The sequence below is a fragment of the Eublepharis macularius genome, chromosome 11 (genome assembly GCF_028583425.1).
Source record: "Eublepharis macularius isolate TG4126 chromosome 11, MPM_Emac_v1.0, whole genome shotgun sequence".
In the NCBI taxonomy this organism is placed as follows: Eukaryota; Metazoa; Chordata; class Lepidosauria; order Squamata; family Eublepharidae; genus Eublepharis; species Eublepharis macularius.
Window position 1 is genome coordinate 93,016,364 of NC_072800.1, and position 25,005 is coordinate 93,041,368.

Sequence of the window (25,005 nt, forward strand, 5' to 3'; positions counted from 1 at the left end):
GCCAAGCTGTAAGACCAGGATGCCTACATTTCCCATCAACACTTGAGGGAAGCTGACAAGTGTCCAACCTGTGTAAGGCGTCACTTGTAGCTTGGCTCTAAATTTCTGTGTTGGTCAAAGATCCGTGTAGCAGTCATCCGGAAGCGAAAGCTCCAGAAGTGTAAAACAACACAATGTGCTGCAGGCATTTCTAAGGAGCTTGGCCGGTCAAGCTTCGAAAGGGAGATAACAAAGGCACCGGTTTTCATTTGCAGTTTGTCTTTCAACCTGGCCCCCTTGCAAAGTGGCCACGCAGCAACGGCTTAGTCCCTAGTTCTTGTACAAAGTTTGAGGGTCACTTCATTGGTTTCTCTGACTCTCTGCCCGAAAGACCAAAATAACGGCTGCAGGGACAGGACAAATCCACGTTAGACCAGCCTGCTCTCAGGAAAACCTCTGCAAATCCCAGGGTGGCTTCTGTCCACCATTTGTCTTTCCAAATGGAAACAAAGCACAATCTGAATTTAAATTTTTAAAAGTTTATGCCTTAAACTTGAAAGTGACTGCCTTCAGCTGCCCAGGGTTTTGCCCTGCAGCCTTGATGGTATCTTGTTCATAATACTTTAAATAAACTTATGAAAGAAATGAGAATCTTGTGTACTCTCTGTTCCTTCCATGTCCAGATTATTCAAGGCACTATCAGAATGTTCCCTTTTAATTTTTTTCAATAATGGCAAAGCAAACATAATTAACTGGCATCTCTGGGGAACTGCGGTTAGCCGGTTAACCAAATATGCCAGTTAACAAAGCTTTTGCCCAGCCTGTACCGCAGTCTCTCCGGTTGATGTAGCTCTTCAGTTATCTAAGTGCTACTTAACAAAGCCTTTACTGTACAAGGAAAGAGATTTCTGGAGTCTCTAACAGAAGATTTTCAGGAGTGAAGGGTAACACGGAGGCTAGATAGAAGGGAAAACAAGTCACTTATTCATAAACCAGACAAAAGAAAAATCAACGGCCAAGAGGATAAAGGAGAGATTGGATTAATTCAGGCTGAGACAGAGAATGTGGAGACAGTGGAATCTACAAAAGCAAGGAAATGAAGAAAACAGAAGAGCTGGGCAATAAGGAATAACATAACCCATTCCATGAGGCGTAAATCATTGCCAGCTATTATATGAAACTACCATTCATTTTGATGGGGCTTGTGCCGAAGAAACACCCTGTTAAATTGATCCCTGACTTTGCATTCCTGATAATTTGCATTACAAAACAGAAGTCCTGTGCTATCTTAAAGACTAATAATTATTCTGGTAGGAGTTTTCATGAGTTGTTGCTCCGTCAGATACAATGGCAAGAGAGAAAATTATTTTCCTCCTTGCAGAGAAAATGACAGAAGGGGGGGGGGGTTGAGTAAACAGTGACCTGGAGTCAGGTGTGATTCTCTGTGTGGGGGCTTGAGGTTGATCTGAGAGAAATCAAAGGTTTAATCCCCACCTGTGGTGAAGCTAAAAGTGCAATAAAGTAGATAATCTAATTAAGGAAAAGACAGTTCGAAGCATAAGAGAATCGACTAGCTTCAGGGTTATGATCTGACGTGTTAAGAACTGTCAATTCTCTTAAGAACTCCAGATAATGTTCCCCTTGGAGGAAGCGTGAAACTTTAAAACCGGCTTCTGCTAGCATTTTGTTTCACATTCCAAATTCTGTGCCAAGGAAAGAAAGCCTGTAAAATTGTATCATTTTGACAGCAGCATATTGTGCAAATTAAGATCCTCGCCTTGTGCAATTTCGGAGTAACCCGTGCAGTGTGCATGATCGGGGCATTACTGCGCTTGGCCTGGTTTCAGGACAGACTTCTATGCACAAATGTTCTCTGCTGGTGTTTTTATCCTCTTTGGCAGCCTCCTCCCCACCCCCCTCCTGTGCCAAAAATAGTAGTTCTTCCTCAAGTAAGGCACCTTGGGGTTGAAAGGAACTGTGCTTATGTTCTATAGTCCCTTCTCTCTCATGCCCTGGCCTGGATAGTCCAAGTGAACCTGATCTCTTCAGATCTCAGAACGAAGCAGTTGTCCATGGTTAGTAATTGGATGGGAGACTTCCGACGAAGATCAGGTTTGCACAGGCAGGTAGGCATCGGCAAACCACCTCTGTTAGTCTCTTGCCATGAAAACCTCACCAGGGCTTGCCATACGTCAGTTATGACTTAAGGGCAGGATTTTATTTGCCTTGACCTAGATAGCCCGAGAGAGCCTGATCTCAGCAGATCTCAGAAGCTAAGCAGGGTCGGCCTTGGTTAGGAATTGGATGGGAGACCTCCAATGAAGCCAAGGTTGCAGAGGCAGGCAATGGCAAACCACGTGTCAGTTTCTTGCCATGAAAACCCCACCAGGGGTCGCCATAAGCCAGTTATGATTTGAGGGCACTCTCCACCACTCTCACACACACACACACCCCATGACATGCACAACAGCACTTCCTGCAGATTGTGCTCCTGGGAGTTTACAACTGTTCCTGTGTGGCTTTTAATGGCATTTAAAATCATTGTGTTGGGAGAAGGGGAATGACTCAGTGACGGAGGGCATGATTTGCAATGCACAAGGGCCCGGGTTCACTTCCTTGGCCGCCATCTTCAGTTAAGGAATCTCCCAGACATTACAGAAGGACACTTGCCTGGCATCTTGGAGAGTCACCATCAATTGGGACAGACAATACCAGAGCACTAGGGGTCCGATTGTATAAGGCAAGTGTGTGGAGTAGCAGTGTTGAAACTGCACCTCTTGCAGAAGGGCTCCTTTCTAGCAGACAGGGGGTTGGTGGTGGTTAATGTCAGACCAGGGCCTTCTGATAAGGACTCGGGCATGTCCATTCCTATGAAAACACCTTGACTCTCAAAAGTAAGCTTGTATCCTGGAAAATCGTCTTGAAGGTGCTCCTGGACTCTACTCTTGCTCTTCTACAGACCAACACGGCTCCAGCAGCCATGCAGTTTCCACCCTCTAAATGACACGAATTTCACTGCTCAGTCAGCAACGTGAGAGCTAATGGGCATTGTCTCCTGGGCCCGTGGAGTTGCCACAGAGGTTTGACTTGTTGGTCCTGGGCTGTGGCAGTACGGGCCCTGGAGCTGGTGACATACCTTGCCTGGGCCAGCAGCCCTGATTTCATGGAAGGATTCAACCCTGCCGCAAAGGAATCCTGCACAAGAAGTAGTTAACAGTTGGCCAGTTATTGCTCAGAAGTGTCCCCAAAGGCGTGTAACAGAGCTATGTTGTGCGTGCGTATGTGTGCGAGAGATTTTTGACAGTTTCAAAGCCCTGCAGCCAGAGTTCTGTTGAAACAGCAGCCTGGGTGGGGGCACATCTCATTGCAGGTGGAAAGAGATCAGAACATTTATTTTTATTTATTTATTTTTGATTTATATTCCACCCTCCCCACATTAGCGTGCTCAGGACAGATTACATCATATACATTATATTTTTAAAAGTTAACATTTCAACTTTAAAACCAACAGACAATAATATATAATTTAAAATCTAAAATACAAAAAGTACAAAAAGCAGCAGCACAGAAACAATTCATATAATCCAACCGCCCCTAAAAGAATATCACAAAGGGTCGGGTGGTAGCTATTCCGTGATAGGGAGGGACGATCCCCTCTATTCAGCCAGTGGGGGGCCCTGCCCAGTGTCAACCATACGCCTGGCGGAACAGCTCTGTCTTACAGGCCCGGCAAAAGGATAGCAAGTCCTGCCGGGCCCTGGTCTCATCAGACAGAGCATTATGAAAATTGCACCATAAAGCAACCAACCGATTTGGGGGGGGGGGGTTGTTAACAGCCTATATACCCAGGCAGAATCCCGTCCAAGTATTACCTTTTGAGGTCAGAAAGGCTCCTGTTCTCTCCCAAGGACTTCTCCTTGGCCCTTTCAAGCTCTTGATGGTCTAATGGTCTGATTCAGTATAGGGCACCTTCAGAAATTGAAACCCCTAATTCTGGATTTACTTTGCCCCAGTGGGCCGCTGCTGTCAGAGCATGAAGATCTGGAGGGTATAACAAAGCAGCATCTAGGAAGAAATTGCCCCCGGTAGGACTTTATAAGCGCAAATATATACGCTCGCATGTGAGTGTTTATCTGAGTTTTATATCACTTCAGTTAAGAGGTTGGAGCCTTTCACAATAATCAATTTACATCAGTTAAAATCAAAACAATTATAAATGTAGTTTATATAAAACTATAAAACTCTACCGACATATTTTTATTTTATTTATCTGTAGTCCACTTTTCTGACTGAGACTCAAGGCGGATTATACAGTGTGAGTCAGTAGGGTCAAAGCTTTTTCAATAAGCAACCTAATTGGGTATATAAACGCAAATTAGCAAAACTTTAAAACTTGCAGGTATCTAATAGAGAATTGAAGAAATGCTAAAACCGCATAAGCAGCTCTAAGCCTCCCCTCCCACCTCCGGCCTGCAGGCGGCGCTGTCAGCAAACCTGCCGGGCTCCATATCAAGAAGATGCCTTAGGCAGCGCCATGGAGTTGCAAACGCATGCGCATTAATGCCAACTCAGCCCTGGGAAAAGGCGGGGCCGAGAGAACGGAGCCCGGGCGAGGGTTAACTCCTTCGGGCCCGGGTTGCAAGAAAAGGGCTACCGCGGGGCTTGCGCGTCGCCGCGCACGGGCGCAGGGCCGGGGCTAAAAAGCTGGCTGCCCATCAGCGGCTAGGAAATACTGCTCGGGTCGGTGGTTGCATCGGCTAAAGCCAGCCTGGCGCTCTGGAGGCTTTTAATACAGTCTCCCATATTTGGCATCATTTTTTATTATGCAAACTGATTCTTTTTTTTTTAAAGCACCGTTCCCCCACCCCCGCCCACGCCCTCTAGTTGGCAGAAACTTTGCAAGTTCTAAGCTTGCTCAGAAAAGCAGGTTGCAAAATCCATCTGGGCAGGACCCCCCTTTGCCCTCGACCAGCTGCTCGTATGCAGCTGCCCCCCACCCCGGGTGAGCTTTTGCAGCCTGAGCAGCGGCCCGAGGCTTAAGCCAGCCTGCCCGACTCCTCGTGTGAACCCAGCCCCCGCCTATCACCCCGGCTCTGTGCGCTCCAAAAGTGGACTTTGCCCCAGGAGGGACTCCAGCGCTGGAACGCGGTGAGGGCGGCGGCAAGAAAAGGTAGCCGTTTATTTTTATTTTTCCCCAAAGTTAAAAAGGGTTCGTGTCCATTCCCCGAACGCCACGCGGGAGGCAAGCAGACCTGCGCAAGACCCGCGTGTTTCCGTTTGTCGCGCGTTAAACATTGGCGCGTGTGGATTCTTTGGTGTGAGTTTGTCGTCGCTAAAGCCCCGTTCTGCGCGTCGCTGGCCGGCCAGCCAATGTTCTCCTTCCCATCCAGGCTAGTTCTGTGAATCATGCTTCATTCTTAGGGTGGCCCCTGGCTCTCCTTTCTGCCTCTTATGCCCCCACAACCATGAGAGGTGGGTTAGGTCAAGAGCGCACGGCTGACCCCAGCACAGCTAGGGAGCTTCGTGGCTGAGCAAGATTGGATCCAAAAGAACCTGACAAAGGGAGCGTCGACTCTCAAAACCTCATGGAAATCTAGTTCATTTTTAAGGTGGAACTGGACCCGCATCTTGCTCTTCTTACTGCAGACCAACAGAGCTGCCCATAACAGCAACAGCCTGTATTTATATACCTTTCTTCTGGACAGATTAGTGCCCTACTCAGAGTTGTGAACAAGGCCCCTGTTGTTAACCCCACAATACAGCTGGAGAGCTGGGCTGCGGGGAGTGGCTTTCCCAAGGCCACCTGCTGAGCTCATGGCAGGAGTGGGATTCGAACCAGCAGAGTGCTGATTTGCAACCCAACCACTTAACCGCTAGGGGGCAGCAGCTCTCTTAAAATAACTGCACTGATATACTGCTCTTCTAGCCAGATTAGTGCCACACTCGGAATGGTGAACATACTCAGTGTTGTTGTTGTTCCCACAATACAGCTGGGGAACTGGGCTGAGAGGAGTGGCTGACCCAAGGCCACCTGCTGAGCTCATGGCAGGAGTGGGATTCGAACCAGCAGAGTGCTGATTCACAGCCCAACCACTTAAACACTAAGCTACAGCAGCTGAAACAGATCTCCCCGGGCACTCTATCTGTTGCATCTCTGGGTTGGGAACTTGTCAAAGATTTGAGAGTGAAACCTGGGGAGGGACCTCAGTGGGGTATAATACCATGGCGTCAACCCACCAAATGAGCCATTTTCTCCTGGGGAACTGATCATTGTGGTCTGGATATCACTTGTAATTTGGGAGATCTCCAAGACCCCAAGCCTAGTTGCAACAAATAGAGGTACCCGATGACCACATCCATCCATTCTCACAGGGATAGGAAAAGAATAATTGGAAGGCGGGCCTTCACCAATCTGCTCACTTGGGGCCCTCTGGGAACACTCAACAGCGCTTTTCTGAGAACTCTCATTTGCAATGTGGCATTGAAAGGACAAGAAAAAACTGTCCTTTCTCCTGAACCACAAAAGAAATTCTCGCCTTCTTTAGCATTTGGCACAAACGAGAGAATTCTCCTCCTCTTGGCATGCGTGGAGAAGGGTGTGGCATCTCCCCTCTCTCTGAAGCCCACTCCAAAGCAAACGGCAACTGCCGGCTGACCCATCCTCTATAACTTCTGTGGATCTCACTGGTCTTGTTCTACAAATGGACCTTGAGCTCGTTTGGAGGTTCTGGCAGAGGAGCGCAGCTATCGTATACCCTTGACCGAAGAACGGTGCACTCCTTCTATGGTCATCCTCTTCCACCGAGCACGCAGTTTCGGAAGGGACGCACAAAGAGCAGTGAGGGCAGAAGGGGACACCCGCCTAGCCAGCCAGATCAGCCGAATCAATAGGGTGACAGATGTCGCAGCCAAATCGCCCTCCTGCCCTTCATAAAATAAGAGCGGAACCACAAGTGACAAAAGGCACAGGTTGGCCACTTGTCAGCTTCCCTCAAGTTTTGACGGGAAATGTAGGCGTCCTGGTCTTGCAGCTTGGCTCTCCGACTGCTGTCCCATGGACTTTTAAACTGTCACTTGTCCAACATTCCGCCAAGCTGCCTACATTTCCCATCAAAACTTGAGGGAAGCTGACAAGTGTCCAACCTGTGCCTTTTGTCACTTGTGGTTCCGCTCTAAGAAACCTCTTCCATTCCGAGGGCAGAGCTGCGTAGCTGTAGCACGTGTGGGGCACAGCCCCTGCTGTCTCCAGCCCCAGACAGCTGGAATGCGAAAGACATCAGATGTCCCCCAAGAGCTTCGCCTCTTGGCTCCTTCCCTGTTTCTTCTTCTTCCGTTAGATGCTGTCGGGACAACGCGTAGAGGAGCTTCGGACTCCAGCATTCACTGTGGACCTCGACGTGGTGAAGAGGAACGTGCAGCAGATGACGGAGCGCTTCCGGGCACTCGGTGTGAGCTTGAGGCCTCACATGAAAACCCACAAGACCCTGTGAGTGGAGCCCTCTCGGCTCACCCGTCCTGCTCCTTCTCTCTGAGCATGGGCCACATCCTACACACAAGGCCGGAAACACCGTTTTTGCGTTCTTAGAGAACACCGTATGATTTCTAGCTGGCTGGTTGGGGAGAGGTGCCAAATGCTTACAGCTCCAAGGTCACCTCCAATCCTCGATCTCCTTTATCCAACTTAGTAAAGAGTCCGGTAGCACCTTTAAGACCAACCCACTTTATTGTAGCATAAGCTTTCAAGAACCACAGCTCTCTTCATCAGATGCATGGAGGGTATGAAGAAACTGGCCAGACATCTATGGGTGGTGAGGGTCATCACCCATATGGGTCACCACCCATATATCTCTAGCCAGTTTCTTCATATCCTCCATGCATCTGACGAAGAGAGCTGTGGTTCTTGAAAGCTTGTGCTACACTGACGAAGAGAGCTGTGGCTCTCGAAAGCTTATGGCCAACTTGGCTTTCCAGCATCCCCAACAGCAGGGCCAGTTCAGGATATTTTGTCACCCCAAGCGAGGTGCTGGGCCCAGGCTGCCCCTAGCTAAGGGCACCTGCGCACTGTGCCTGTTATTGCTTCAGCATTATTAGCCTATAGGATTCCTGGGCTTCCCCCCCCCCCCCCGCTTTCAGATCTTGACCCCAAAACCAAGCTTGGGACTGGGGTGCAGTATGTGTCACCATGCAGGGTATAAGCCCCACAGTCTGGAGTTGTATGATGTAGGGTGGTCCAGAGCATATTTTGGGGTGCCCCCACTTCTTAGCAATGCAAATCTGTGGGTTTCAAGTCTTGCCTGCCAAATTAGGGGTTTGACTTGGCCCAGCTGAGGGCAGCATGGGCGGATGCCAGCCACTGGGAAAACCAGTCTGGAGAACCGTTCACAAACCTTACAACATCACATCTTGGTTGACGCTCAGATATTTCCAGTATACAAGCATAAGGAAATATTTGATTTAAAAAATAAAAATCTTCAATGACCCTGTAAACAGTTCAAAGCTCTTCATGTGTGTTATGTTGTTGCAGTCCTGACGATAAACCTGCAAGGTAGTGTAGCTTCGTGCCTGTATTTCAGATCGGCAGAGAGAAAAAGAGTCGCCCAAAATCACTTCTTGTGTTCGTGGCAGGAGCCAGAGGGGTTTATAGTGCAGTCTCTCAGCCACCAGGCTGTGCTCTCTCTCCCTTGAACGCATAGACACATGAACACACGGGAAGCTGCCTGCGTGTTCGGTCCTTCTGGGTCAGCGTTGTCTGCACAGACTGGCAGTGTCTCTCCAGGGTCTCGGGTAGAGGTCTTCTACATCACCTGCTGGCTGGTCCTTTTAACTGGAGGTGCTGGAGATTGCACCTGGGGCTTTCTCCATGCCAAGCAGATGCCCTTCCACTGAGCTGTAGCCCCTCCCTCTCCCTCTCCCTCTCCCTCTGGCGCTGATGTACCATCTCACACAAGTGTCCTGTAACAGACCCCTTAGGCATGTTTTGTCCAGACCCGTAAGGGGAGGCTTTTTACCCTCAGTGTCTTGCTTGCAGGCCTTCCGAGGAAATCTGATTGGCCGCTGTGTGAGATGGGATGCCAAACTACGGTCTGATCAGGCACTGCTTCATGTTTTATCTTCTCATTGGCTTCAATGGTAGTAAGAATAAGTCAGCTTAAGTGTGTTGTGTGAATGCACCCTTTAAGAAACTGCTTCCCGCCAACGGCTGATAAATCTGCCTTTTGCTTCTTCCTCAGGGAGGGGGGAGACCTCATGACAGGGGGCTCGAGGCGAAGGATTGTCGTCTCCACTCTGGCGGAGGCCCGCTTCTTTGCCGATGGCGGCTTTGATGACATCCTCTATGCCTACCCGCTGCCCTTTGACAAGGTGGCAGAGTGCGCTGCCCTGGCGGAGAAACTGGAAAGTTTCCATGTTCTGGTGGACAGCCCCGAAGCCCTGGCCTTGCTGAAGAGAAGACCCTTGCATCAGGGCAAGCGCTGGAAAGTGTGGTTGAAGATTGACTGCGAGAACAACCGAGGTACTTACGGATTGTCCTGAGAAGGGGTAGCATTGCTGCAGTAGGGTTGCCTTATTAGAATTCCAAAATTTCTCTACCACTGCCACCATGGAGTGTGGCCAAGGTGTAGAGCCAGACTGGAACCTGATGGTTGAAGGGTGGAGCTTGAAGAGATCTGGAAAAAAAGGGGAAAGAATAGGGGTAGAAACTGAGGGCCAAGCTACTTTTTTAAAGTGTCGAGGATCCAATGTTACCTGGGAACTGTAGTTGAAAACCGTGTTATGTCCTTAGCATGGGGAGGTGAAGAGCTGTTCAAAGATAGTTTTCAAAGAGAGCCGCACGGGATCTGCAGGAGAGGAATGTTGCAATTGTTTTCTTGCAATCTCAGCTGAGAGATGAACTACCAGCCCTGCCCCTCCACTGCCTCCTCACGCTAGGGACAGGGTCCTGTATCCCCCTCTCCATTGAGATTGCAAGAAGACAATTGCAAAGTTCCTCTCCCCCAGCAATCCCGTGTGGCTCTCTTTGAAAACTGTCTTTGAAAAGTTCTTCCCTGTCTCCCTGTGCTAGGGACATAACACTGTTTTCAACTACAGTTCCCAGGTAACATTGCATCCTCGACACGTTAAAAAAGCACTTGTAGCTTGGCCCTGAAGGTGGAACCAGGGCAGGATCAGAGAGAGCTTTGGAGGAACCTTAAGGACTACCTTCTCTCACATGAACCTGTCCAGTTGTTAAGGTCCTCGTCGAAGACTTGTTCTTTGTGGTCCTCTTTCAGGAGTAAAGGAGGTGGCTACCAGAATTAGGACCTTCTCCACTGTGGCCCCTCAATCGAGGAATTCCCACTGAAAGGGAATTTGATTTTAAAGTATTCTGTTTCCCAATTTATTTTCCTTTTCAGCCAATACCCTCAATTAATTAAGGCACCAAACAGTGATCTTTAAAGAGAGATGAGCTTTATTTGCTAATAAAACTCAGACGCATATCCTATCTAGAATATATGCTTGAAGACCAGTTATATCAAAGAACCTTATATACTTTTAGTGCTAATTGTTTACAGAATAAATTATCAAGAAGGTTAATACAAACAGTTCTTCAAAATTACATTTCCCAGAAGGATATATGACACTGAGTGACAGGACAGTCAGATCTTATTGTAATACAAACATCTTAAATGCTTGGAGCCACACTTCTGTTATGGGTTCGAGACCTCCCTGGGAAACCGTTCATCCAAGGCTAAAACTTAGTTGCAAAGTGAAAACAAGAGAAACGTTTATAGTTCAAAGGAACTATCTCGTCTCACTGTAAGACTAAGTTGACCTGCAGCTTAATCTCTAAAATTGGGGGAAAGAATCTGCCTACCAAGGCAAAATTTGTCTCTTCTGTAGGTGCCTTGAGAGAATGAATGCTCACATATGAGATTTTTGAGGAGGGGTCCCTAAAAACCCTTAACACTCACCTTGCATCGAATTATGGGATACTTGCCCTCTTGCATTTCAGGTACTAGCTGAAGACAGACTTTTCATAGTGTCTGGTTATTGCTTCTGACTCTTGTTTCTCGGAACCACCACAGATGGTCCTCCATGCGCTGTGCCTGTGCTTCTTCAGGCTGCCATTTTGAGGAACGCAAATGTTTTAAAGTCATGAGCCTGCCTGCTTGGGCACAGCTGGCCCCACTGGGAGCTGAGTAGCCTTGCAGAAGCAAATGTTGTTTATTAGACAGGAAGAGCTGGGCAGACCCCTTCCTTCCTCACCACTGCCCTATCAGCATTGCTGGGAGGTGCTGCATTCCCCATTCCCCTGCCCTGTTTTCTTCTGGTCAGAAGGAAGCATGGGAGGGACTTTCTTCCACGTGGCTTAACTGGGAGCAGAACCACAAGTGACAAAAGGCACAGATTGGACACTTGTCTGCTTCCCTCAAGTTTTGATGGGAAATGTAGGCGTCCTGGTCTCGCAGCTTCGCTCTCCGACTGCTGTCCAATGGACTTTTCGACTGTCACTTGTCCAACATTCCGCCAAGCTGCCTACATTTCCCATCAAAACTTGAGGGAAGCTGACAAGTGTCCAATCTGTGCCTTTTGTCACTTGTGGTTCTGCTCTGGGTCTGCTTTTTTGTTTTGTTTTGTTGCCATTTGGGGGTTTTATCTGAGAAGCAGAACTGGCTCGCAGTTAGGATACAGTCTGGCCTGCCAGATCACACCAAGCCAGACACCTCCCAATCTGCTTCCCCACTGCCTGTGAACATAAAAATCCCTTTAGTTTGTCATAGCTCAGGGGTGGGCAAATTGCGGCCCGCGGGCCACATGCGGCCCGCTACAGACTTTTTTGTGGCCCGCCAAGACAGAAAAATCCGCCTTGAACCGAGATAAAACTGATTCTAAAATTAAATGTGCTTGCAGCTATAGATGATATGAAATTAGCGCAATAAATAAATTGAATAAAACCACCACTATTTTATTTAATTTATATTTATTGATTTTTATGATACAATTTATACCTTTTCTGAAATGCAGAGTTAACTAATGAATGCAATCATTTTAAAAGGTGCGGCCCTCCGCTAACCTCCGCTCCCACAAAGTGGCCCCCAAGCCAAAACAATTGCCCACCCCTGTCATAGCTAATAGCAAGGGAGACCTTTTGAGACTGCTTCTTGCTGCCTGTCCAGCCCGCTGAGGGCCAGCAGGAGGAAAAAGCTTTCAAAAATGGTCCTACGCTTTCATCCTTTCAGGGTGGTATATACGAGTATCTGCTTCATAAAAGAGGCACGAATGGGGGGCGGGTTGGGGGGGGGGTTGTGTTGCTTAGGTTAATTTTTCCTTCACCAGACATATGCTTAAATAGTGTACATTGGCTAAACTTACCATATATAGTTAAAGTATATGATAGTATATATAGTATAAATATTTTTATGGAAAAGCAATATTTGCAAAAATGCCATACTGTAGAGATTACGCTCCTTCTGTTTAAATGCAAGGGAAGCTAGATATTTAAGTTTGTCTCCCCATATTACGTCCTGAAATAGCGCTTCTAAATTTATGGGATAATCCAGACATCCCCAAAATACGTAAAGATCGAATTACACTCGTGCTAAGCGCTGCTACAGCCACTATATCCAAATTCTGGAAATCAATAGTCCCATTCTCATATAATGGTTCAATAAAATGTGGGAATTCCTCATCATGGAAAAAATCACAGACCGCATCTTACTCACTGAAAACCAGAACTTCCATTCCAATTTTTATGAAAAATGGTTGCCTTTTTTGGAATTCAGGGAAACTCATTCTAAACACCTGGACCTAGTCTCAGATAAACTAAAAGCTATAGCCATTTATTAAATTGTTGTCTTTTATATGCCACTTGGTTGTTATAATAATGTCATAGCCTAATGGCATATTAACACTGTTTTTTATTATATGTTTATATTGTATTGATTATTGTTTCCGGTTGTTATGTTGTTTAAAAAACCTAAAAAAACAGCGTGACCTCAGTTGGCGTAACACCATGTTGTGAGCATGATGACACGGTATGATCCAGGATTTGGGCAAATCTATTTCACTGTAGAGTTTCCCCCATACCTTACGGCATCACCTCGACGTCATGTGGGTGATGTAGCATCACTTCTGGTATTTGCTGGACGTGATGTCCTGCTGCCAGCGTGGCCCCATTCCCCCCCTGCCCCAGTTCCCACCCCCTGCTGGTTGCCAGCCATCAACTGGCAGGCCTACTAATAGCATTTGGAAGGCCTAGCCTGCGGGAATGGGTTAGAGCTGTCAGGAGCACACAGGGACATTCTGCTTGCTTCTGTGCCCCTGTAATTCCTGCTCTGCTTACATATTTGTAAACCAGTCATTGCTAAGGCACCAGAAGGCTCCAGTGTCCTCTCCTGGCAGGGACCTGCAAAGTCTTTGGGGCTGGGTACAGATTCCGGCTTGGCCCATTCCTTGCCCTGTACAAAAAGGGACAAATAGCCAACGATGCAAGAAAGAGAACATTTATTAGATAATAAGTAAAAAGGGGGAAATATTGTGTTCCAATCCCTACATATTTCACATTAAGTTTGTCAGGGGATTTAATAATATTACTGTCTCTTGTCCCTTCAAGCTCCTAGAAATGTTCACAACTGCCACTACGTGGCGTTACGCTACGTTGCATGGCCTACTGAGCCACACTGTGCTAAACTCTTGGAATAGCCAGTAGCACCTTAAAGATCAACTAGATTTCCAGGGTATGAGCTTTCGAGAGTCAGAACTCCTTTTGTTCAGATGAGCTTTTGAGAATCTGAGCTCCCTTTGTCAGATACAAAGGATATCTGACGACGGGAGCTCTGACTCTCGAAAGCTCATACGCTGGAAATCTAGTCAACCTTTAAGGTGCTACTGGACCTGAATCTTGCTCTTCTGCTACAAACCAACAGAGCTACTCATCTGAAACTCTTGGAATGAATCTATGCTTCGCTGACCCGTTTCTCAATCGCTTGTTTCCAGCTGGCTTAAGGCATACCGACCCAGCCGCCCTCGAGCTGGCCAAGGCAATTGCAACGGGATCTACGGAGTTGGCAGGCGTGTATGCCCATTGCGGAAACTCTTACCATTGCCAAGGGGTACCTGAAATCCAATCTGTGGCTCAAACAACCACAAAGCTGGTCCTGCAGTTCACGGAGAAGTGAGTGAGCGTGGCCTGCGTGGCCGCTTTTTTGGCCGTCTTTTGTCGCTCTAACCACTGCACAGAAACAGCTTTTGTGCAGCAGGCTGAGATCCATCCAGTCCAGCCTTCTGTTTCCGGCACTGGTCAATCAGGCGCCTCCAGGAAACTCTCCATAAGGGTGTGATGGGGGCGCTCTTCCTCTGCTAGTCCCCCAGTACCTGGGAACCAAAGGTACACTGCCCCTGAACACGGAGGTTCCATTACCCCTGTTTGGAAAGGTCTGCGTTGCTTGTCTGCTTGTTCTCAGTCCCAGTTCAAAGAGCTGTTTTTGTTTCTGAATGGCTCGGATCCTCTGGGCAGGCATTCCTCCCACCCGCTCGGCACAAAGTCCTTGTACAGCCATTACAATAGTCTGGGGAGGCTCTGCTGTTTGTGGAATTGCGAACGAGAGCAGCCTGGTCTTTCGCCTTCTCTTGGAATGGGCGAAGCAGAGTCCATCTAGCCCAGGATGGTCTCCTCTGAGTGTAGACCCAGAGGATGTCAACCATGTTAGTCTGTAGCAGGGGTCATTTCGTAGAAAAAGAGCTGGAGGAACTCATTAGCATAACTAATTAGCATAATATTAGCATATGCTACACCCCTTGCCATCAGCGGAAGTGTGTCATTAGCATAATGGATTTGCATGTGCCACACCCCCTGGCTTCACCTATCCTGGCTGTTTTGGACCCAATCCTGGCCATTCAGGGCTGAAATCAGGCCCAAAATGGCAAAAGGGGGCTGAAAATGGCCGGAAAGGGGCCCAAAATGGTCAGGATCAGGCTGCTGCTGAGTGGGAGAGTGATCCAACACCTGTCAGAGGCCCGATCTGGGCTGTTTCAACCCCAATCCAGGCTGAAATGGGCCCAAAATGGCCAAGAGTCAGGTGGGCGGGGCCACCTGACATGACCTCTTTGGGGAACTGCGTTCCTGTGCATTCCCCCTCGAAATGAGCCCTGGTCTGTAGTCACAAAATAGTAAAAAGTCCAGTAGCATCTTTAAGGCTAACCAACTTTATTGTAGCATAAGCTTTCGAGGACCACAGCTCTCTTTGTCAGATGCAACTTTATTGTAGCATAAGCTTTCGAGCATCACAGCTCTCTTCGTCAGATGCAACTTTATTGTAGCATAAGCTTTCGAGGACCACAGCTCTCTTCGTCAGATGCAACTTTATTGTAGCATAAGCTTTCGAGCATCACAGCTCTCTTCGTCAGATGCAACTTTATTGTAGCATGAGCTTTCGAGGACCACAGCTCTCTTCGTCAGATGCAACTTTATTGTAGCATAAGCTTTCGAAATCTTATGCTACAATAAATTTGGTTAGTCTTAAAGGTGCAACTGGACTCTTTACTCCTCTGGGTGGTAGAGGTTCTCCAAGGGGCTCAGGCAGAGAAAGGCTCTTCCAAGTGCCTCGAACCCGAGTGCCTTTACTTAGCGACAGCAGAGCCTGAACCTGAGACCTTCCTCTTGCTAAGCAGGGTTCTTCCGTTGAGCCGTGATCCTTCTTCCCCCAGCTTTTCTTGGTAACTCTTTTCCTAAAGAAGTATATTCCTTTTTTTTAATTTTATTAAATCAAAAAGGGAATACGAAAAAGAAGGGGAGAAAAGAGGGACAAGCAGGACCAGGGCTTTTTTTCAGGAGGAATGCGGTGGAAAGGAGTTCCGGAACCTCTTGAAAAAGGTCACATGGCTGGTGGCCCCGCCCCCTGATCTCCAGACAGGGGAGTTGAGATTGCCCTCAGGGGGCGGGGCCACCAGCCATGTGACCATTTTCTCCAACGGCAACCCACTGAGTTCCGCCACCTCTTTTCCCAGAAAAAAAGCCCTGAGCAGGACAAATATGTAACTGTGTGCTACAAGGATTATTAAAATATAGAGTACAAAAACAGTATATTCCAGATTGGAACAAGCCTACATTTAAGGAAAGTGATGCACACCTCCCTTCTTAAGAAAGCAGAAGATGTGCTGGGTTAGTGAAGATTTTGGGTGTTTTGAATTTTCTACATTGGTTAATTGTGCTGCAGGGTGTGTGTGTGTGTTTGCACATGCGTGTGTTTAGCTATTGTTTTCATGTAAGCTGCTGCAAGTATCCTTGGATGCTGAGTGTTTGCAGTACAGAAATATGTAAAGTAATATTTTCCAGCTCTCATACTTGTTGGTCTGGAAGCATATCACATTTTTTTAAACAAAAAGTCATCTCTGCCTTGGATCTCAATGAGAAAGGCGGACTATAAATTAATCCTCATCTCAGTCACTGACCTTTATTTTATTTTATTTACATTGCTTATAGTCTGCCTTTCTTAATGAGACTCAAGGCAGATTACATGACGCTCATGCCCTTCGGTGGCAATGAGTTCCGCAAGCCAACAAAATCGCAGAAAGAAGCAAGTCCCTTTTCATTTGTTTTGAATCTGTTGCTTATCAGACCCAGGGCTCATTTTGAGGGGGAACGCACAGGAATGCAGTTCCGTCAGTTCCCCAAAGAGGTCACATGTCAGGTGGCCCCGCCCACCTAACTTGGCCATTTTGGCCCTGTTTCAGCCTGGATTGGGGCCGAAACGGCCCAGATCGGGCCTCTGATGGGTGGTGGATCACTCTCCCACTCAGCAGCGGCCTGATCCTGACCATTTTGGGCCCCTTGGCCATCTTCAGCCCCTTTTTGCCATTTTGGGTCCAATTTCGGCCCGGAATGGCCAGGATTGGGTCCAAAACTCCAGGCTAGGTGATGTCAGGGGGTGTGGCATATGCAAATCAGTTATGCTAATGACACAGTTCTGGTGATGTCAAGGGGTGTGGCATATGCTAAAGAGTTATGCTAATGAGTTCCTCCAGCTCTTTTTCTAGGAAATGACCCCTGATCAGACCTATTGCCTGACCCCACGTCCTGCTATATTGGGAGAGCACAAAAGGTTTGTTTCTGGTTGCCCCAATGGTTGTGCTGGTAAAAGTCAACAAACTCCATCCACACTTGTGGTAACTTTATGAACTGTCATCTTGGGGCAAAGTGTATCCCAAATTTATTTGTATTAGCATCATCACACTTTGTGTCTACTTCTTTGCATTCCAGTTAGAAGGCACTGCCATTTATGCCATTCCCACACAACCTTTGCGGTCTCATTTGACAGCCATGCAGGCCAACAAAATGCAGGCTTGTTCAGTGGTCTGTCTCGGCCCACCTTCCACAATTTCAGGGAGGGGGTCCAACTTTTTCTTAAATGCCATATTTACATTTGCTCAGTTATATGCCCTCTGCCTTTTTTACAACATTAAAAACAGAGATGCTACATTTTTTAAAAAGGGGGGGGGAAAGGAGAGGTTCCAGTTTCCTCGGGAGGGACTAGTAACTTTACTGGTTCTAGCTGATCAGCTCTGTGTCCACCAGCCCCTGATGCAGAGAGGGAGAATGGTCCCACCCCAGGCTCAGTCTGGGGAAGAAGATGCTACACCTGACCAAACCAGTTCTTCCACAGGGGCCCACTGGTTCCCAGTTTCGTGTGTTTGAACACACCCTGAGCGTGAAAACCCAATGAAAAGAGTTTTATGATAGCATTGTAGCGTTCATGGGCTACCTCCCACCACAATAAATCTGCTCATCTTTCAAGTGTTGCAAGATTTCAGATGGGGCAAGCAGAGACGGGCAGCGTCTGAGATGGTGATTCTTCAAATTGTAATCGCTTTTTAACACACTGAGCGATGTGCTCCTGTGGCCACTAGAGGGCACTGGGCTGTCACCAGGCACGCTCCCTTGCGTGGAGACCTGGTGCATTGAGTGTGTGTGTGTATATATATGTATCCCGTTCTGTAAGAGCAAATTTTTCTCAGATGTTTCTGCAGATGTAAAATTAGTTGCAGGCAGGAAGTGGCACCAAGTTGGGGGCAAAGCAAAGGGACGGTGGAGAGGGAGAGAGGAAAACTGGGATGGGGCAGGACTCCGGAGGCCTTGAATCACACGCATGCAGTGCAGTGGGAGGGAGCAGAGAGCAAAGCAGTTCTCCTAAGCGAGGAGCCAAGCCAGAGGAAGACAGGCAGAATTGCTCTTGTCCTGGAGTGTCTATGCTTTGTATTCAGTTTCTTATATATATGAGGTACAGAAAAGGAGGAAAGGAAACAAAAAAATTCAAGATATACATTTCAAGGACTATCGAAATACAATAAACATAAGACATTTAAAATGTAGTTTCCAGGAATACCACACAACCATACTCAAAAGTATTTGCCCCTTGAGTATTCTGATGTTAAGAAGTTACAACAGAGTAGAACAACTTATTGCAAATGTACCAAGTTTGTTGAAGGATGTATTTTTTAAAAAATAAGGAATCTTCCAGGTACCACATTAACTGAGAAGGCAGTTAGAGTAGTGAAGGCTATATTGAACAATGACTTTGGTTAAAAACAAAGAAATTCCAGGGTTACGGGATTGCATTCAGTTTTCAAAGAAATCTAAGTACTCGCAACATCAGTCTCCCTTTTAGTCCTCCCACCTGGCCTGGAAGAAAAAATTAATCTAGGAGGGGAAAGGGAGAAGCAAAACATTCCAGTTATTTCTTTCTGGGGCCAGCCTATCCAACATACAGCTTTTTGGGGGGTGGGGGAGCAGTAAAGTCTGGCAAGACGGCCGGTTTCCTCTCCTGCTGCAACAGAACCCATTTCCAAGAGAAGTTGCAAGCCAGTGCAAGGCGCAGAGTATCCTTGCAAGGTTCTGTTTTTGGATCTAGCAAGCTCAACTTCTGCAGGGCTTTATTTATTTACTTATTTTATTTATTTTACTTATAGTCCACCAAAGCAGATTACACAGTATGTTAGTACTGTCAGTTTCAAAGACATCTCGATAAACAACGTACTAGGGTCGTGCGTTATGTGCCGTCAAGTCGCCTCCGACCTATGGCGACCCTGTGAATGAAAGACCTCCAAAATGTCCTATCCATTAACAGACTTGCTCAGATCCTGCAAACTGGAGGACATGGCTTCTTTGATTGAGTCCAGGCATCTCATTTTACGGCTTCCTCTTTTCTTGCTGCCTTCCACTTTTCCCAGCATTATTGACTTTTCCAGAGAATCTTGTCTTCTCATGATGTGACCAAAGTAGATAGCCTCAGTTTTGTCGTTTTAGCTTCTAGGGAGAGTTCAGGCTTGCTTTGATCTAGAACCCAGTTATTTGTCTTTTTGGCCGTCCATGGTATCCACAAAACTCTCCTCCAGCACCACATTTCAAATGAATCAATTTTCTTCCTGTCAGCTTTCTTCACCGTCCAAGTTTTCACATCCATGCATAGTCATGAGGAATACCATACTTTGGATTATCTTGATCTTGGTCCCCAGAGAGACATCTTTATCTTTAAGGATCTTCTCTAGCTCCCTCACAGCTGCTCTTCCAAGTCTCAATCTTCTTATGATTTCTTCATTGCAGTTGGTTGATGATTGAGCCAAGGAATAGAAAATCTTGAACAGTTCCAATTTCCTAAATCCAAATTGCAAAGCTTTAAAACTAGTAGAAATCCAATCAGTTGAAGAAATGCTGAAACGGAGCATAAGTAAATCTAAGACTGACATATTAAATATAGGATCTACCCAGTAGGATCGTACTTATAGCAATCTTAGTGGTGTCTCTGGTCCTTCAGTAGTAACAGCAATAGTAGTAAAGTCTCTAGTCCCTCCCAGTCTCTTTACTGGTCCATCCCTTTGAGCCAGCCCTCTTTATCTGAGTAAAAGAGCCGTCTTGAATCATCAGTTTTACATTGTTTGCAGAAAGCCAGGAGAGGGGGAGCTTTCCTGACCTCGGGTAGACTATTCCATAAAGTGGGGGCCACCACAGAGAAGGCACGTGTACAGGCTGCTGTTAATTTTGCCCGTGTGCAAGGTGGCACCTGCAGAAGGCCCTGTTCAGATGAGCGAATTTGCCATAGTGGAATACAGGGAGAGAGGAGGTCTCATAGATAGGACAGACCAAGGTCGTGGAGAGCTCTGTAGGTGATAGCCAATACCTTGAACGGGGCTTGGTAACTGATAGGAAGCCAATGCAGTGACTGTAGAATGGGAGTAATATTCACGGTTCTTCTATCTCCTGATGATAGCCAAGCTGCAGCATTCTGCATCAATGGGAGTCTCTGAGTTAACAGAGTGGCCAGATCCAGGTGGCCAGAGCAGCTGTGTCGCGGTAAGAAGCCATCTTCCAGGCTAGATGGAGTTTAAAGAAGGTGTTTTTTGCAGCTGCATTAACATGCATCTCTAGCAGCTGTGCTGGATCCAGTATAACCCCCAGGCTCTTAAACAAGTCAGCCAGGGTCAACCAACCCCCACCAAAGGTTAGAAGCACAGGGTCCTCCAATATCTCGACCCACCCAACTAACACCAGTCTTGTCTGGGTTGTGTTTCGATTTGTTCACTTTCAGCTGTTTGACCACGGCAGTCAGGCAGGGAATCAAAACCTCTACTGCATCACCAGGGCATTTAGATTGAGAGACATCGAGCTGCATGTCATCTGCATACGGATGCCATCCAATTCCAAAGCTACATGCCCTCTAGGGGCAACGCGGGCTCTCTAACTCAGAAGCGGCCCAGGGTTCACATCTGTATACAAATCGAATGTTGTTGTTGTTATTTCGGCTAAACATTAGGAAGAACTTCCTGCCGGTTAGAGCAGTCCCTCGGTGGAACAGGCTTCCTCAGGAGGTGGGGGGGGGCTCTCCTTCTTTGCAGGTTTTTAAGCAGAGGCTGGATGGCCGTCTGACAGATCATGAGAGGGAGGGCAGGAAGGGTTACATCAGGGCTTAGTTCTCCTGGCCCTTCCTACATGCCCAGGGTAATACTGATTGCAACTTTGGGGTCCGGAAGCGATTTTCCCCAGGCCAGTTTGGCTAGGGATCCTGACGGTGTTTTGCCATCTTCTGGGCATGGAGCAGGAGTCACTGGGGGTGTCTGTGGGCAGGGCTGGATCTAGGGGGGGGCAGGGGGGGTAGTCTGCCCCCGGCGCCGCCAGGGAGGGGGCACTGGGAGCAGCTCTCAGAGCGTGCAGGTGGCAGCATGGGCAGCCGCGCTGCCTTTCGCTTGCCTCGCGGGACAGGGGGTGGCCGCCTTGCTGCGCACCCCCTGTCCTTCAGGGCAGGCAAAGGGCAGCATGGCCGCCCACGCCATTCACTTGCCCCGCGGCAAGCCGGCCGCCCCCTGTCCCGCAGGGCAGATGCATGGAGCGGGCAGCCTCACAGGCTCCCGCGCTGCCTTTCGCTTGCCCCGCGGGACAGGGGGTGTCCGGATTGCTGCGCACCCCCTGTCCTTCAGGGCAGGCAAAGGGAAGCGCGGCTGCCCACGCCATTCGCTTGCCCCGCGGCAAGCCGGTCACCCCCTGTCCCACGGGGCAGGCGAAAGACAGCGCGGGGGGCTGCAAAGCTGACCGCGCCATTCGCTTCTGAAGCGAATGGCGCGGGCGGCTTCCCAGCCCCCCGCGCTGCCTATGGCGTGCGGCGTGATGATGTCATCCAAATGACGTCATCACGCCGCCTCAGGAGCACGTGCGCGCTGTGCGCACACGAGGGCTGGCAAGCGTTGCCCCGGGTGCCGGGAGCGCTAGATCCGGCCCTGTCTGTGGGAGGGGGGGAGGTAGTTGTGAATTTTCTGCACTGTGCAGGGGGTTGGACTAGATGACCCTGGAGAGCCCTTCCAACGTTGTTGTTGTTGTTCTGCCCGGCTGCAACATCAGCTAGCAGGCTGATGTGCCCAAAAAATTACTAAACGGATATTGAATGTGGAGGAGGAGGAGGAGGAGGCCATTCTTGGAGCTCTCTGCCCACCTTGGAGGGCTCTGGTGTTTGGAGGGCTTTGGATCTGGTGTTTCTGATGCAATCCTTATTATTTTGTTGTTGTTGTTGTTGTTGTTGATTAGGCTTCTAGCCCACCCTCCCCACAAGTGGGCTCAGAGCAGGTTACAACAATTTTAAAACATAGTAAAATAGTATCATAAATTATGCTGAGAATGAGCCCCACCAAATGAACTGCACAGGCCTGCTGGAGGTGGCTGTCTTACAGGGCAACAAGCAAAAGCCCAGTAATGCGCTAGGTGGGAACTTGATCATTTCTGTTCTAAGCCTCAGTTAATACAATTGAATCTATGGATCAGTTCCGATCCATGCGAAGAGCAGCCGGAATGACTGTGAATGGCTCTCCACATACAGAGAGGAGGAAGGCAGCCCATCCCTCCCTTGAATCATAGAATCATAGAACCATGGGGTTGGAAGGGACCCACAGGGTCATCCAGTCCAACCCCCTGCACAATGCAGAAAATTCACAAATACTCCCCCCCCCCACATACACACACACCCAGTGCCCCCTGCTCCATGTCCAGAAGATGGCAAAAAACCCTCCAGGATCCCTGGCCAAACTGGCCTGGGGAATATTGCTTCCTGACGCCAAAGTGGCGATTGGCATTACCCTGGTCAAGTAAGGAGCCACGAGAACTAAGCACTGATGCAACCCTTCCTGCCCTCCCTCTCATGATCTGCCCAAGTTCACAGAATCAGCCTTGCTGTCAGGTGGCCAACTAGCCTCTGCTTAAAAACCTCCAAAGAAGGAGAGCCTACCACCTCCCGAGGAAGCCTGTTCCACTGAGGGACCGCTCTCACTGTCAGGAAGTTCTTCCTAACGTTTAGCCGAAAACTCTTTTGATTTAATTTCAAGCCGTTGGTTCTGGTCTGGCCTTCTGGGGCAGCCGGAAACAACTCTGCGCCATCCTCTATATGGCAGCCCTTCAAGTACTTGAAGATGGTTATCATACCACCTCTCCGTCATCTCCTCTCCAGGCCAAACATTCTGAGCTCCTTGTAGGGCCACTACACTTAAAAGGCCATAAATGCAAGTCTCTGGCTAACCTTTATTGCCCAGCCTGTGAGGTTATAGAGGACTCTGTTTCCTGAGCTGCTTTTGGGGGTGGGTGGGTGGGTGGGTAGAGGGGCTGTTTGGTGCCCCCCCCCCAAGCCTTCAGGTGAGCTCGCTTGCCTTTGAAGCTGCTCTTCAAAGCCCCTGCCTGGCTGCAGCTGGTGTATAGCCACATTCCCTCCTCCCCCCAGCCCATCATTAGAGTGCCTCCCCGTCCTGCCCTCCCTCCTCCTCATGCAAAGCCAGATCCCCGTTCACACCCAGGAGCAAAGAGCTGGGGAGGTTTCGCGCTTGGCTGCAAAGGGGGGGGGGGCACCAGCTCCAGAAGTTCCCAGAACTGTCTCTTGAATTCTCGGCTGGTTGTGATTAATTGTAAAGGCATAAACACTTCCCTAAAAAACTTTTCTCCCTGTAGCCCTGGGGAAATCGTTCCTGCCTTCTGCTGTATCTTTGTTCCCCACAAGGGAAAAAAGGAACCCTTTGTGTTTATGCAGGCCTCCCAAAATTAGCCAAGGAGAAAGATATGGCCACGGATCCTCGGGGCCTGACGTGGCTATGACTGGTAATGGCTTGCTGGGTGGGTGGGTTTGTTAACAGTATGGTATAATTGGTATCTGTGCAAGGGAGCTCTGAGTTTCGAAAGCTCAGGCCCTGGAAATCTAGTTGGTCTTTAAGGTACTGCTGGACCCGAATGTTGGCAAAATGAAACCCATTGGCAAGAAATTCAGAATGAACTTGAAAAAGTACTTAATGTGATGTGCAGTTTGTTTGTTTGTTTGTTTGTTTGTTTGTTTGTTTGTTTGTTTGTTTGTTTGTTTGTTTGTTTGTTTGTTTGTTTGTTTATCATAGAATCATAGAATCATAGAGTTGGAAGGGTCCATACAGACCATCTAGTCCAACCCCCTGCCCAGTGCAGGATCAGCCTAAAGCATCTCTGACAAATATTCATCCAGCCTCTCCTTGAAAACTGCCAGTGAAGGGGAGCTCACCACCTCCCTAGGCAGCTGATTCCACTTTTGAACTACTCTGACCGTGAAAAAGTTCTTCTTAATATCCAGCCGGTACCTTTGCGCATGTAATTTAAGCCCATTGCTTCGCGTTCTACCCTCTGCTGCCAACTGGAACAGCTCTTTGCCCTCCTCCAAATGACAGGCTTTCAAATATTTAAAGAGAGCAATCATGTCCCCCCTCAACCTCCTCTTCTCCAAACTAAACATTCCCAAGGCCCTCGGCCTTTCCTCGTAGGGCTCAGTCTCCAGACCCCTGATCATCCTCGTCGCTCTCCTCTGCACCCTCTCGATTTATGTTTATGTTCTAGTCCATTTTTCTCACTGAGACTCAAGGTGGATTACTGAGTTTAGTACAGTCAGTATCAAGGACGTTTCCATAAACAACGCAATGACCGTCACTGCACTGGCTGTGCGCATGGCTGGCCAAACACAGCCGCCTTCTCCCATCCACCATTTTGTTTGCCGCCGAGCAATATGTTATATACACAGGTGGACTTTGCAGTCCTTTTCAGCACTGGGCCAATGAAGGCTGCCTAGCTCTGTTCTGGCTGCAGACCACGGCTGCCACGGACATTGCAGCTATCCCCGTTTTAGAGTTAGGGCTGGAAGAGGAGCTTCCTCCCCAGGCGGCGTAGTGGGCTGTGGCCCAGCAGAGGTTTGGTCTCCTAAATCCGGCATGTTCCCTACTGGACCGTGCTGGCGTTCTATGGACAGGTTTTACTGTGTCTGTTGCGCTGCCCTCCTATTCATACTTTGTAATTATATAGTGCACGCTCAGTCTTGTTACATCTTGGAAGCTAAGCAGAGTCGGCCTTGGTTAGTAATTGGATGGGAGACTTTAAAGGAGGACCAGGGTCTCTCTGAAGAGGCCAGCAATGGCAATCCACCTCTGTTACTCTCTTAACAGAGGTGGTTTGCCATTGCCTGCCTCTGCGTAGCCACCCTACGGAGTCGCTACAAGTTAACTATGACCTGATGGCAC

General features: G+C 48.3%; 1 protein-coding gene across 1 annotated transcript in view; it reads left to right on the top strand.

The window, feature by feature from the left end:
* The first annotated feature begins 4,861 nt into the window (after window positions 1-4,861).
* Window positions 4,862-25,005, top strand: part of LOC129337978 (D-threo-3-hydroxyaspartate dehydratase-like) — a 32,829-nt gene continuing 12,685 nt past the window's right edge. Inside the window, exons 1-4 of the mRNA XM_054992010.1 lie at window positions 4,862-5,149; window positions 7,317-7,465; window positions 9,210-9,490; window positions 13,954-14,131. Of these exons, the coding sequence (XP_054847985.1) occupies window positions 7,317-7,465; window positions 9,210-9,490; window positions 13,954-14,131 (608 nt within the window). The 5' untranslated portion in view covers window positions 4,862-5,149. The remainder of the gene's footprint in view (window positions 5,150-7,316; window positions 7,466-9,209; window positions 9,491-13,953; window positions 14,132-25,005) is intronic.